The sequence below is a fragment of the Cyprinodon tularosa genome, unplaced genomic scaffold (genome assembly GCF_016077235.1).
Source record: "Cyprinodon tularosa strain WSP-4 unplaced genomic scaffold, ASM1607723v1 ctg528, whole genome shotgun sequence".
In the NCBI taxonomy this organism is placed as follows: domain Eukaryota; kingdom Metazoa; phylum Chordata; class Actinopteri; order Cyprinodontiformes; family Cyprinodontidae; genus Cyprinodon; species Cyprinodon tularosa.
Window position 1 is genome coordinate 104,508 of NW_024039261.1, and position 15,048 is coordinate 119,555.

Consider the following 15,048-nt stretch of genomic DNA (forward strand, 5'->3'; position numbering starts at 1 on the left):
ATGAAATTCACACTGGTAGCTCAGCACACATGTGGAAGCAGGTAGAAATAGAAACATCAGCTACAAGTGTATATTTCTGGATAAAAGCAGGGGATGCAATTTTTGGCAAGGACCTGCCAAAAAATGCATCCCCCTTGTTTTTAACCTAAGGACCTGCCAAAAAATGCATCCCCCTTGTTTTTAACTTAAAAATTGTCCCACACACATGAAATTCACACTGGTAGCTCAGCACACATGTGGAAGCAGGTAGAATTTGTCACATCAGCTACAAGTGTATATTTCTGGATAAAAGCAGGGGATGCAATTTTTGGCAAGGACCTGCCAAAAAATGCATCCCCCTTGTTTTTAACTCAAAGATTGTCCCACACACATGAAATTCACACTGGTAGCTCAGCACACATGTGGAAGCAGGTAGAAATTGAAACATCAGGTCCTGGCGTGATGTTTCACGCCAGGACCTGGCGTGAAACATCACGCAGGCAGGTCCTTGCCAAAAATTGCATCCCCTGCTTTTTTCCAGAAATATAGATTTGTAGCTGATGTTTCAATTTCTACCTGCTTCCACATGTGTGCTGAGCTACCAGTGTGAATTTCATGTGTGCGGGACAATTTTTAAGTTAAAAACAAGGGGGATGCATTTTTTGGCAGGTCCTTAGGTCAAAAACAAGGGGGATGCATTTTTTGGCAGGTCTTTGCCAAATATTGCATCCCCTGCTTTTTTCCAGAAATATACACTTGTAGCTGATGTGACAAATTCTACCTGCTTCCACATGTGTGCTGAGCTACCAGTGTGAATTTCATGTGTGTGGGACAATTTTTAAGTTAAAAACAAGGGGGATGCATTTTTTGGCAGGTCCTTAGGTTAAAAACAAGGGGGATGCATTTTTTGGCAGGTCTTTGCCAAATATTGCATCCCCTGCTTTTTTCCAGAAATATACACTTGTAGCTGATGTGACAAATCCTACCTGCTTCCACATGTGTGCTGAGCTACCAGTGTGAATTTCATGTGTGCGGGACAATTTTTAAGTTAAAAACAAGGGGGATGCATTTTTGGCAGGTCCTTGCCAAAAATTGCATCCCCTGCTTTTATCCAGAAATATACACTTGTAGCTGATGTGACAAATTCTACCTGCTTCCACATGTGTGCTGAGCTACCAGTGTGAATTTCATGTGTGTGGGACAATTTTTAAGTTAAAAACAAGGGGGATGCATTTTTTGGCAGGTCCTTGCCAAAAATTGCATCCCCTGCTTTTTTCCAGAAATATAGATTTGTAGCTGATGTTTCAATTTCTACCTGCTTCCACATGTGTGCTGAGCTACCAGTGTGAATTTCATGTGTGTGGGACAATTTTTAAGTTAAAAACAAGGGGGATGCATTTTTTGGCAGGTCCTTGGGTTAAAAACAAGGGGGATGCATTTTTTGGCAGGTCTTTGCCAAATATTGCATCCCCTGCTTTTTTCCAGAAATATACACTTGTAGCTGATGTGACAAATTCTACCTGCTTCCACATGTGTGCTGAGCTACCAGTGTGAATTTCATGTGTGTGGGACAATGTTTAAGTTAAAAACAAGGGGGATGCATTTTTTGGCAGGTCCTTAGGTTAAAAACAAGGGGGATGCATTTTTTGGCAGGTCTTTACCAAAAATTGCATCCCCTGCTTTTTTCCAGAAATATAGATTTGTAGCTGATGTTTCAATTTCTACCTGCTTCCACATGTGTGCTGAGCTACCAGTGTGAATTTCATGTGTGTGGGACAATCTTTAAGTTAAAAACAAGGGGGATGCATTTTTTGGCAGGTCCTTAGGTTAAAAACAAGGGGGATGCATTTTTTGGCAGGTCCTTGCCAAAAATTGCATCCCCTGCTCTTTTCCAGAAATATAGATTTGTAGCTGATGTTTCAATTTCTACCTGCTTCCACATGTGTGCTGAGCTACCAGTGTGAATTTCATGTGTGTGGGACAATTTTTAAGTTAAAAACAAGGGGGATGCATTTTTTGGCAGGTCCTTAGGTTAAAAACAAGGGGGATGCATTTTTTGGCAGGTCCTTGCCAAAAATTGCATCCCCTGCTCTTTTCCAGAAATATAGATTTGTAGCTGATGTTTCAATTTCTACCTGCTTCCACATGTGTGCTGAGCTACCAGTGTGAATTTCATGTGTGCGGGACAATTTTTAAGTTAAAAACAAGGGGGATGCATTTTTGGCAGGTCCTTGCCAAAAATTGCATCCCCTGCTTTTATCCAGAAATATACACTTGTAGCTGATGTGACAAATTCTACCTGCTTCCACGTGTGTGCTGAGCTACCAGTGTGAATTTCATGTGTGTGGGACAATTTTTAAGTTAAAAACAAGGGGGATGCATTTTTTGGCAGGTCCTTGCCAAAAATTGCATCCCCTGCTTTTTTCCAGAAATATAGATTTGTAGCTGATGTTTCAATTTCTACCTGCTTCCACATGTGTGCTGAGCTACCAGTGTGAATTTCATGTGTGTGGGACAATTTTTAAGTTAAAAACAAGGGGGATGCATTTTTTGGCAGGTCCTTGGGTTAAAAACAAGGGGGATGCATTTTTTGGCAGGTCTTTGCCAAATATTGCATCCCCTGCTTTTTTCCAGAAATATACACTTGTAGCTGATGTGACAAATTCTACCTGCTTCCACATGTGTGCTGAGCTACCAGTGTGAATTTCATGTGTGTGGGACAATGTTTAAGTTAAAAACAAGGGGGATGCATTTTTTGGCAGGTCCTTAGGTTAAAAACAAGGGGGATGCATTTTTTGGCAGGTCTTTACCAAAAATTGCATCCCCTGCTTTTTTCCAGAAATATAGATTTGTAGCTGATGTTTCAATTTCTACCTGCTTCCACATGTGTGCTGAGCTACCAGTGTGAATTTCATGTGTGTGGGACAATCTTTAAGTTAAAAACAAGGGGGATGCATTTTTTGGCAGGTCCTTGCCAAAAATTCCATCCCCTGCTATCTCAGAGGAGTTGACACTTGTACATCTGTATTCCTGTATATTCATCAGTAATTAAGTACAAGGATCAGCAAATGCAAATACTGCCCTGTAAAACAATGACAGTGCAATTGTTGCTTCATATGATCTGAAGCCCCATTTGGAGCTTTTAAACAGGATTTTGAAAAACTTTGATAAATTGCTGCTGTAATATTATAGATTTTTTAGAATAAAAAGCTAGCAGATGTGCATAAACAAACAAAAAAAATACAATACAGTTCAGTAAAAATACAGTTCTGTTTTATGCCTCATTCTTGTAAGTTTAAAATGTTCCAATGCTCCTGAATGCACCATAGCTGAATGACGCGCAGCGAACGCATCTCACTGGTCTGTGAACGCTGTGCTTTGTAGGTGCGCGTTTGATTTTCCACTTAAGAGAAAGCTTTGCAAACTCAAAACTCACTTCGGCTATCACGGTTTAGTGTTGTGTGCAAATAGCAAGAGACCACAACAAATAAATCAGCCGTACCATGGTCAAAATCTTTGGATTTAATGTTGTTCAAAAAAATCCGTACTTTTGTAAATTAATCTGCGAAATAACCACAAGTTTTTTTTCCCACGAGAGGTATTTTTAAACGTTTTTATATCGTTAATATAAGAACCTAAGCTCCATTGAACATATTTTAATCCTTTTTCCTCGTCGATATGCAGTTCAACAGAGCGAGGCGCGCTCCCGCGACTGGGGATGCATATTTCGGCAGGCATGCACTTTTGGGCATAACACCGGTCCGGCCAAGTCAAGATCCGCAATTGCAATCGCACCAAACAGGAAAAAGAACATCGACAAATTCCGGTTCGTCAAATTAAAATATAGTAGCAACAGATTGGTGACTTTGCGTGGAACTGTTTATAAAGCCGTATGTTCGGAAAGGAAGCTCGAGGCGGAGAAAAAGCTAGATAATATATATACGTATATATATGTGTGTGTGTGTTTACATACAGGAGTCATGGAACCCTGCTTACAGCTCCTTCATATTTCATGTACACTAATAACTTGTGTAGGCCTACATGGTTCTGGTTGATGGCATTAAATCATTTCTAATAGCATTAAAATAGCATTAAATTAGAGTCACTCACTCCTGTATGAACCCTGTGAGCGCTTAATTTAATATGGCATATTAAAAAAATCCCACCATCATCCAGCATATGTTCAGTTTCTGCCCAAATATATAAATATATATTTGTAGATTTTTGTAACAGAGATAAGGATAATTCAAAACTGCTTTTTTTAATGAACTTGTTCTCTACAACTCAGCATCTCTTTTCATTCCTGTAATACGAAGTTTCTTTTGAATGGATTTGATTAAACTTTAAGTCCCTCGGTATAAAATAAATATTTTAATGGAGATGAGAAATCTGCTTCCTGGTTGGTGAATTTTTTTTTTTTTTTTATATATTTATATATATTTATAGATATTTTTTAGATAATATCTGACGAAATTGTTTTTAGAAGCATTTTTATTAAAGAATCATAAATGCAACGATAAAACATATTTAATTAATTTTAGTGCCAATTAAGGCCTTGATTAAAAAAAGAATTATGAATTGTAATTATTTTTAATGATCCGCGGAAACCCTGGTTCATCTGGCGCATGCCCTCTATGATCTCCAAGGAACTCAGAGCGGAGGGGACGGAGCAACAGCGGCGGCTGTAGGCTTTGCTTTGTGCAGGCGGTCTGGAGCGCAGCGGGGCGGAGCGGAGCGGAGCGCAGACGGAGTATGTGGGATTTCAGGGTTAGTGCATCAGCGCCATCTGCTGGAATGAATCAGACACACACTTAACACCAAATAATAATAATAATAATAATAATAATAATAATAATAATAATAATAATAATAATAATAATAATAATAATAATAATAATAATAACAATAATAATAACGATAATGATAATAATAAAAGTAATAACAATAATAACAATAATACAAATATAATAATTGAACTATATCGATGTCAGATTGGAGAAATTTACGTCTGCATTTAACCCATCACCTTGGGGAGCAGTGGGCGGCCATCGTGGGGCACCCAGGGAGCAATCGGGGGTTAAGGGTCTTGCTCAGAGACCTGAGTTTTAGTCTGTGGGAGTGGGGCTCGAACTCAGACCCTCTGGATTTCAAGTTCTATGCCAAGCGGTCATCGATTAAAAATGAGTGGGATCCAAATAAAGAAAATCATCAATCAGTAAAGATCCGGAGACATTTTTAACTATAATCTGTCACTTTAAACAGAATTTAACACTGAAATAAAATCAGGTTTTTATGCATCCATGTTATACATTGAATAAAAAAAATAGAACATTTTTCCATTTTAAAATCGAAAGCGTTTTTAAAAGTAGAGAACAACAATCGTTCACTTTGGTATATGGACAATTTCCTGACTCACATTTTTTATAAAACCCTTAAACTGACTGTTTGCTATTTATTTTTTATGGCCTAATGAGAGCAGTGGGCTTTAGGCTGCCCTGCAAGGCTTTAAACCCGTGTCTGAATGGAGACAAAGCCATTCTCAAGCCATTCCAGGTTCATTCGTGAGCTTTTATACCCATTCCCCAAAACTAAGACTGTTTAATTAAATGATTGGATGCAAACTATTGGTACTTCAACATACCAGGAAGCAGATTTCTCATCTTGATCAAAATATTTATTTTATACTAAGAGGCGTAAAAGTTTAATCAAATCCAGTCAAAATGCCATGGAGCGCCTCTCACAACTTCAAAAGAAACGTCTCATCTCAGGCCTGGATAAAGAGATGCTGGGTTTGGAAGCAGAAAACAAACATAGGTCATGCAAACCATGTATGATCCGATTGATCCCTGATACAAAAAGCCACAACAAAACGGAAATATTTGGGCAGAAACTGAACATATGCTGGCTGGATGATATCGGGGATTTTTTTAACATGTCATATTAAATTAAGCATTCATTTCCGCATGTTTTGCTCCTGAATTTAATAACAAAGTCGCGCATGCTCTCCCTGAGCACAGAGGAAGTCTGAGTGGAGCAAGACGGGAGGAACAGCGGAGGCTGTAGGCTTTGCAGAGGATGTGGGATTTCAGGGTCAATATGTAATCAGACAACATACAGTAATTTATAAATGTTTTAAATCAGGTTTTGGTCAGCAGGTAGGTCCTGATCCTGACAGTGATCCGCTAATCAGTGACCTCTGTTCCATGTCCTGACCACTAGGCCTCCACTCCCCCGTATTAATGTTGCCCTTTTCTTATTTGTATTGACTGCAGGCTCGGACTGGTAATCTGTGATATCGGGCATTTGCCTGGTGGGCCGGTCCTAATTTCATACCAGCCCCAACACTTATTCTATGGACGAAGCACCTACCTGTGACAATAAGTAACTCAAGGAGCTCAAGAAGAAATTAAAAGTCAACTACCAAAATGATGCATGCAGTATATTTAGCCCTTCCTTGTCATGCACATCCTTGTGACGGTTGGTATATAGTGTAATTTTCTATTTCTTCAAACTGTAAACTAAAAGCTTTCTTTGATCCAAACTACGATGTTCCTCTCATATTTGGCAAATTTATGTTGGAATATTTTGCAAAAATATGTTGCGGTGCATGATGGGGTTTTGCATCGGTTTACATTATTCCATATCATTGCACACATGTCACCTAGACTTGCAGTGAATGCTTACACACCGCTGAGCTTTCATGGATTCATTCTTGAAGAACTGCCTGTCTGCTTATATATTGTACTGTTTTATGTTAGTGTTTTTACAACACTCAGGCTTACGTTGTAGACCTAGTATGTGTTAGTGAGTGTCCGGCTGGCTTTGTCCAAATGTGGACGTTACGCAGCAGCAGTTACTGTTGTGTACTGTGTTAATAACCAAAGCCAGTAAAACCGCATTATAGAAGTCTTGGTGATGGTTGTCGTGTGATGCTTGAAGATAGATTGGTTAATCCGCAATGTGTATTCGCGTTGTGTTTCACATTTGAGATCATTTGGAAACTGATGTAAATGGAAACATGCCAGTGCTGAAAATTGTTCACAGTCTGAGCCTGACAATGTAAATAATATTTTTATTTCGAATCACTCCCTTCTATTAGAAAGAGGAGCCTCCACTCATGTTTCAAACTCAAAAGGTGAATAATCCTGGTCCAGAAAATAAAACCCTGCTAGTTCTCCTTCATCCTGCCCACTTAACCAGGAGTTGGACCTCAGTTTATTTGGAGGAGCAGGAAATGTAAATGTTGGGAACTAATATCAGTACAGGCTTTTTACATTTTGGACTATCCAATTCTCCATACGACAGGTTACCTCTCCTAAAACCCCTTTGGCATTTTGTTTAACATCCTTTATTCTCTAGAAAATAGGTTGATCATTATTTATCATTCTTTCTATAACCAAAGATATATGAATTAATGAGAGCTACAGCTTTAAAGCTCCCTAGAGTTAAAGGATCTTTCCCTTGTTTCAGATCCTCAGATCAGAAAATTCCAGAATTGTTTTAGATGTTTTAATCTAATCTTTATTCAGCAGAGCAGATATTTTACTAGTTGCACAATAACTGCTTTTTAATCAATATTTTATTGTTTTATTTCACTAGTTGTAAAATTTCGAGATTCTGTATTTTCTTTAATCTATTTTAATCCTGAGTCTAACCAGGGACAAGAGCTGCAAATTATTTTTTATTTTAAACCTGTTCACATAGGATCTACTATTTTTATTAAACAAATTTTTAATGCATTTTTAGCATTTAAATAAAAAAAAAAAATCATTCATAGTGAAGCAAGGGTTGTACCAATGTTAGCTAAAAAGGTTGCTCTTTGATATAGGAGCCATACTCCAAAGCCACGTTACAATTTGTAAATGCATTAAAGGACAAAGGCAATAATGTTGATCCAACCTCATCTGGTTTATTGCACCACTGAACATTTGTCCAACATACAATTTCATATGCAAAAGCTTTAATCACAGATTTTAACACAAAAAAGTTTGTCCATGGCTGTATTATAAATACGTGTTAAAAAGTGCTCCTTTGGCCAAAGTGCAATCCATAAAGTTATAGTATAGTGGCATCAAAAATAAAAACAACATTGCAACAAAAACATGATAAAACATAGTAAACATCAAAAAAGTGAAATCAAATGCTGGAATAAAAGTCATTAAATTAAGATTTCAATTAGAACGATATGTAAAAAAATCCTAAAAAAACAACTTGTGGATTAACACAAAACATGGAAGAGACAAAAAGAAACAAACATTAGATTCAAACACCCATGAATGTGGAAAAGGGTGCAATGATGTTAGACGAGTACGCTAGAGTATATTGCAGGCTGGTATTGATAATACTATTCTGATAATTTGAGTCAATACCCCTAATGAGTAGCAGCAACAGAACCAGAAACGGACCTCTCCTCTTTTGTCCACAACATAGATTCAGAGTATTCTGTTCTGTGGTTTTACTAGAGGTGTTTCACAACACTGTGTTGCCCTAACTTCTTTTTTCTACAGACATCATAGGTCACATCTATGGTCTGTGGTGCAAAAATATCAATAACCTTTGTCAATAAACTTCATTCCAGTGTCTACATCTGAGTGAAAGTGACCGAGCAGTGGCATTTTGGACAGACACATTAAACACTCACCAGATGGAAGGAAAAAATATCTTAATCGAAAGTATTAGGATTCGATTTTCCAGCCTAAAGTGCTTTATTATTTAAGAGTCTACTGAATTAGAGCCATTTAAAAAAACTCAAACCTCTGTGTGTGAAGTTTTAGTATCATGAAGAGCTTTAAAATCTGAATCATTTTAAGGAACATGTCTGCATTTAACAAGTAATGGCACTGCATAAAAACAAGGTTTTCAAAATTATTGAGAGGGAAGGAAAATTCTAAATAGACCCATTTTTGTCCCCAGCTGCCTTAAAAGTTCACTGTACATATTTATTTATCAAATATTTAAGTTACATAAAAAGGCTGCAATAGTTTGCGGACAATCAGAGTGGCATTCTGTTATTGAGGGCAGAAGGAGGTAACCCTGAGAGAATCCTATTTACTGACAAAAAAGCACCCCTAGCAGCAAGAATTAATAAAGTTATGTTTAAACTTGAAGATAATAGAGATCTAAAGTGCAAATCTATGGTTATTAATATATATTATTTCAATCTTAGAAAAATAATGTTACAATTCCAGCACAAATGAAATATCTATGCTTACTTCTTTCTTCCAACTCAGAGCCAAGGAGCTAAGTGCAATGTTTTATCAAAAAGATTTCTTAATAATAAAGTTTTGATTTATTTCAGTCCCATATTTTCAAAGTGAACGTTACGAAGATCAGCCTTGTCTGATCAAGAGGTGATATGACGCAGGGAGTGAAGGCAATCGAGGATTGAGAGCCTATCTTGTTCGGTGCACATGGCTGTGAGGGGAATCGGCTCTGACTTTGTCTCAGATTTGCTGAAGAAGGGGCATTTCTTCATGTGGTCTGATACACTGGGAACATCAAGAAAACCCCAAGAATGCACAGGAGTGACTGAAGGGCTAAATTTCCACACCTGAAACAGTAAAACGGAATGAAGTGAGTTCAATAATGTTGAAAAAAAAAAAAAAAAAAAGTATGATCATAGTGAATTCCGTGGTCTCACCTATAGTATAGTAATTATCAAAGATCTACACAGATATTGTTTTAAACTTACTTTGTTTTTCACCTGCCACCTAAAATCATGCGGACGACCAGGAAAATGTCCTCTCTCCCACTGCAGCTCTACTATCCCCCTAGAAGGGAGAAGACTGGCACACACTTCCCTCATAGTCCTGGACACCAAGGACAACTGGCACAAGCTAAAACTGTCCAGGAATCCAGCTATGTGCCACAGTATCTCAATGGGCAGCCCGCTGAACTGATCTGGTCTGGAGCCTGTCGGAGATGTCAAACTGATGCAAGGCTGGATCACAAATGCTTTGAGCTGCTTATGATAAACCACTCTGGTCCCCCGAGCGGATGGGTACAACCTCTGCTGTGAAAACCTACAGCCGTACATCGCCAGGGGGCAGCGGGACTCTATGCGGTCACGGAAGTTGGGGTGAAAATCGCAATGAATGTTTCTATAATGAGAGGAAAACTGGTCACGACGGAGCGACTGACCACACACGATGGGAGAAGTGCGAGGAATGTTTCTAAAGGTTTGCGTGCCAAAATGAACACGGTAATCAGTGTAGACAGTGTCAGAGATTCCTCTACAGTCCTTGTGTGTTTCTGAACAGGCGAGCAGGGCAGCTGAAACCGAAGAAATCTCTGTTTGAACTTTGTGTTTCAAATCCCATGTATCCACTGCTTTGTCTTCCATGTCAGCTCCAAGTCTGTATTCGGATTGTCCATTTGATAAAGGACTTTGGCCATGGCCCTTATAGGGACAGTTGAGCTGATGCATCGTCTTAGGCTTAAGATTTCCAGGATGAAGCATCACTTCATCATCCAAAACTAAACGCCCAGCCACACCCTGGCTGACATGTACTGGTAATATCATTTGAGGGGTTTTAGGTTCATTTGAAATACTATTCCTGGATTCTGTTTCTCCAATCAGTGGTCCACAGGTTGTGTTTTTATTCAGTGTATCAGTAATTACATCGTTGTTCATAGACATTTTTAAAAGGACATCCCTTTCATACTCGTCATGTAAGTTGCGTTTAGCAGAGTTGGTGCTACTAACAATGTTTAAACCAGCAGCTGAGCTTCTAGCAGTCTCAGCTTTGGCTTTAAATAGCTCATTGAAAGAATTAATTTTACTGACATCTTCCTCTGTTTGGAGTCCTTTGGAAATTGACTGTGAGGAGGAAAACTGTAAGGTTGAATAATGAGTAGAGGGTGCCTTTAAAGCTAATTGTATCGCTTTACGCTCTTTATCAATGACAGGATCTTCGCGAGCTAAATCTGTCATCCCAAGCTCCTCTATTGTCTCAAAGAGTGCCTGACAGTCCTCCAGAGCTATTCCTAGGTATCTATGGTGCCTTATTTCCTCCAACATACTCTCAACATCCCGGTCAGGTCGAGAATCCAAGAGGCAAGCAGAATGTAAGTTCCAGCTCTTTGTGCAAAAGACAACGCCAGCTGGACATACATCCAGGTGTGCAGGGATTTTGTTACGGCTTAGAATAGCCGGGCAGCCGTAGTTGCTATTGGGGCATTGCACCTTCATAAATGGGCAGAGTAGTTGGTGCTCATCAACTTTGCAGGAATGAAATACAGCCCCGCACAACAGGGGACAATTGAAGAAATCACAAGAAAATCCTGGTTCAGGTTTGACGATGCACCTTTGATTGATACAGGAGATGCAGTGAGCATGCTGCTCCATCTTCACAACCAACGGGTAGGAGTGGCTTATCTGGATCCCTTTCTGCAAAAATAAAAATAAAAGTCTAATATGATGTAGATCAAAAGATGTAAGACCTGCAAATATATGAATAATCTGAAGAAAATGAGAGAGATCAAGATTAATAAATGCAAACAGAACAATCATTCATCCGTCGTTTGATTCGATCCGAAAAATTTACTTTTTAACAACAACCACCATGTCCAGAGATTAAGAACTTTCATTTATAAATAAAATATAGTTAAACCTCTTCTCTAAATAGGGTACCTTAAATAAGTTAAGCGCATATTTATAGTAGCTGAGACAATAAAGTTTGTAAAAACATTAATAACCCAAAAGGTTCCACTGTAACACTAGCTCTGCAACAAGTTATTTAGCAACATATTTTAAAACACAATTTGTTAGTGTTCCACTCTTTAGTTTTCGTTTTTTTTCTGTGTTAAAGTTCAGTAGAGATTGAGGGCTGCTAACGGTGGCTAAAAACAGCTAGCTCTGTTGAAGGCTGGATATTTTAAAATAAACCATTTTTTTCTGTCAAACTTTTAAGCAATCTAAGGTTTCCTTACCTCAACTTGTTTTCATTGGGAAAAGCGTGTCACGACGTATTAAAATGTTTCTACATAAACATGACAAACCCGTGTTTACCATGGTTTGTCCCGGAACTGTCCCTTCTTCCTCTTCTTCTTCTTCTTCTTCTTCTTCTTCTTCTTCTTCTTCTTCTTCTTCTTCTTGGTAGAGATTTTCATAGATATCGAGATTTTGTGCTGGTTGGCAGAAAACGAAAAGCGCGCACGACCGCCACCTATCGATATGGAGTGCTGAATTCCTGCTAAACAAATTTCTTAGTTTAAAAAAGGTAACCAAAATCTTTATAATTTTTCTTTCTAAATATTTCTGCATGTTTATGACATTTAGTTTTTCTTGTATATTCTTCTTGTATATATTTCTATTCCATATCTCCCACATTCTAATATAAAAATGTTCAGTTGTTTCTATTTGTCCACAATGTTAGCAACTTCCCGTATTATGTTTATTGATTATATATATTCTATAATGAAGTCCTGTGTGGGCAAACCTTAGTGTTGTTATTCATTTATCCTCCTCCAGTATCATTTTCTCCATTCTTCACTTTCCTAAACTCTTCCTTGGTACTAAATTAAATTACACAATTTAGATTTATCCAATAAAATTATAACATATAAAATAAGCTATTTTGTATGTATATATATATATAAATATATATATATATATATATATATATATATATATATATATATATATATATATATATATATATATATATATATATATATATATATATATATATATATATATATATATATATATATATATATATATATATATATAATTAATAATATTACCCCAAATGTGTAATTTTATTTAATATCAAGTCTATACTAAAGGCATCTAACTAGGCAGATTTTTAAACTAAAATGTAACAACCTGGTTTAAACAGTAGATGTCACCAAAGGACCTAATGTTTATCCTCATGTGAGGAGGATTGTCTGAACAGACCCCTGCTCATTAGAGTTGACAGAAGGGAATGCCACATTTCGAATATAGGGTCACCTACAAAACATTAAGGCCTCCAGGAGCAGGAGGAGCTGACTCATGGGCACATCAACTGCACTGAGCATGCTTGTCATGAAGAGTTTATATAAAACCACCTATTTGAACATTTATATTTGTGATTATGTCACCTTAAAAATATCATATTTAGAAATGCAAATATTACTTTGTCATTCAATATATTTAAGGTCAGCAAAATAAATGAATACTGTAAACTAAATTTTGTGCCACTAAAAGAGGAGAAATGTGATGATGATTGGTAATACCTAACTCAGCTCAGAAACTTTTGGTATAACTACTAAACTTATGGTTGATTCAATTGACAGAAGTCACCAGCACCTTAGATAACAATCTGCAGTTGGTGTATTTATTGATCTCAAAAAAGCTTTTGACATTGGAGCGTTATAGCATCCAGGGAGTTGTACTTCTCTGGATGAAAAGTTATCTAAGCAACAGGCAACAATTTGTGCAAATGGTTAACTGCCAGTCATCGTGCTTGGACGTTGTTTGTGGTGAACCCAGGGGTCAGTACTGGGACCAAAATTATTTAGTTTCTATAATACTTGGATTTGTTTTGTTTGCAGACGATTCTAACATCTTTGTACAGGTGATAATTTGGATCAACTTATGGCTGATATACCCTTGAGTTATGTTGACTTAAGATATGGTTTGATATTAACAAACTATCATTACATTTGGATAAAACCCAGTTTATAATGTTTGGAAACTGCGGAAGTAAAATAAATTCTCGTATCCTTATAGATAATGTGACAGTAGAGAGAACTGAGGAAAATAATTTCTTGGGAGTAATGACAGACAATAAGTTTTACTGGAGACCTCATATAAAACACATTCAAACTAAAATATGGGGTGGGGGGGTGGGGGGGTTATGGCTACAAGGAAAACCTTAACTTAAAATCTTTGAGGATTCAAACCACCATGAAGAGAAAGTGCATTTCAGTCAGTGGTGTGAAGGTCTGTAAAAGAGAGGCAATCTGATGTTTTTAAGGTATACTTTAATGAGAAGGGCATGTAAATGTTGCTGTGGGTTGATTAATGTTTTATTTTTATTTGGGGGGGGGGGGGGGGGGGGGGGGGGGGATAGTACTCTGAGTGCCGATGAACAAGGGTGTAAATATGGACTTTGGCCAGATGTGTTTGTATAGGTATGTATGTTCGTTTACGTGTACGTATGTAGATGAATTTATTCATATATATATATATATATATTTATATATTTCAGAAAACTGTTTTGCTAGCTTTGCAGTTTTCGTTGTGTATCCTCCATTGACATTATTTTCTTACAATTCAGCATTTGCACATTTTCTCATTTAAATGTTTTGCTGACTATCTTCTTCTCCATCTGGCATTAAATAATAAGGAAACTTCATTATTGTAGATCTTTTCTCATGAGTCCATCTGAGGCTGAAGAAATACACATCTCCAGCTACCCAAGGTATTGTGGGCAGCAGTCTGATTGCTTTAAAACAGAGACAGGTTTCTTTGAAACAATTAGTAACTTCAAAGAAAAACCCTGCAGTCATTTTTTCCATTTTATCAAATCAACCTTAAATTGCTAAAATAAAATCCCTTGAAATTGCTGAAAAGAGATAAGCATCTACAATGTTTCTAATAATTACCAGGTGTTTAAGAACTACAATTCCAGATGTTAATTTGCATTAAACTAAGAATTCCCACCTCTTCAAGGGAAGTACAATACAAAACAGTGCAGATATTTATTAGTAATTATGGCTAGTGGGTTTCAAAGGGAAATTAAGACTTTTTGAGACTAATGATAGGGAAAACAAGGAGGCTATTTTTCAAGAAAGAAATTAAATATTTATTTTGACTGTACACATCTGTATACATGAAGATTGCAAGTACAACAAGTATTTGCTGAAACTCAAAGTATTTTGCTGTAAAATGGAAATGCATGTCGGAATGGGAAAATAGTTTAAGAGTAGCAAAAGATTAGAGTATCATACAATGGACCTGTGGCTTGAGAAGTCTCCAAGTAAACCCACGTAAGTACAGTAAATATGATTGATCAGTTTTTAAAAAGGCTGTGAATAAACAGACACTAAAACACTGGGATCAACTCAAAGCATTAATGT

The 15,048-nt window shown here is 37.2% G+C and overlaps 1 protein-coding gene across 1 annotated transcript; it reads right to left on the reverse strand.

Annotated features, from left to right (window-relative positions):
• Nucleotides 1-7,866: 7,866 nt before the first annotated feature.
• LOC119795937 (F-box only protein 30-like) lies at nt 7,867-12,039 on the reverse strand. Its single transcript, XM_038304189.1, has 3 exons — nt 11,911-12,039; nt 9,671-11,368; nt 7,867-9,529 (listed from the first exon to the last, which is right to left on the reverse strand). Exons 2-3 carry the CDS (start codon nt 11,324-11,326, stop codon nt 9,323-9,325), a joined length of 1,863 nt encoding a protein of 620 aa, XP_038160117.1. The 5' UTR covers nt 11,327-11,368; nt 11,911-12,039; the 3' UTR covers nt 7,867-9,322.
• Nucleotides 12,040-15,048: the final 3,009 nt, after the last annotated feature.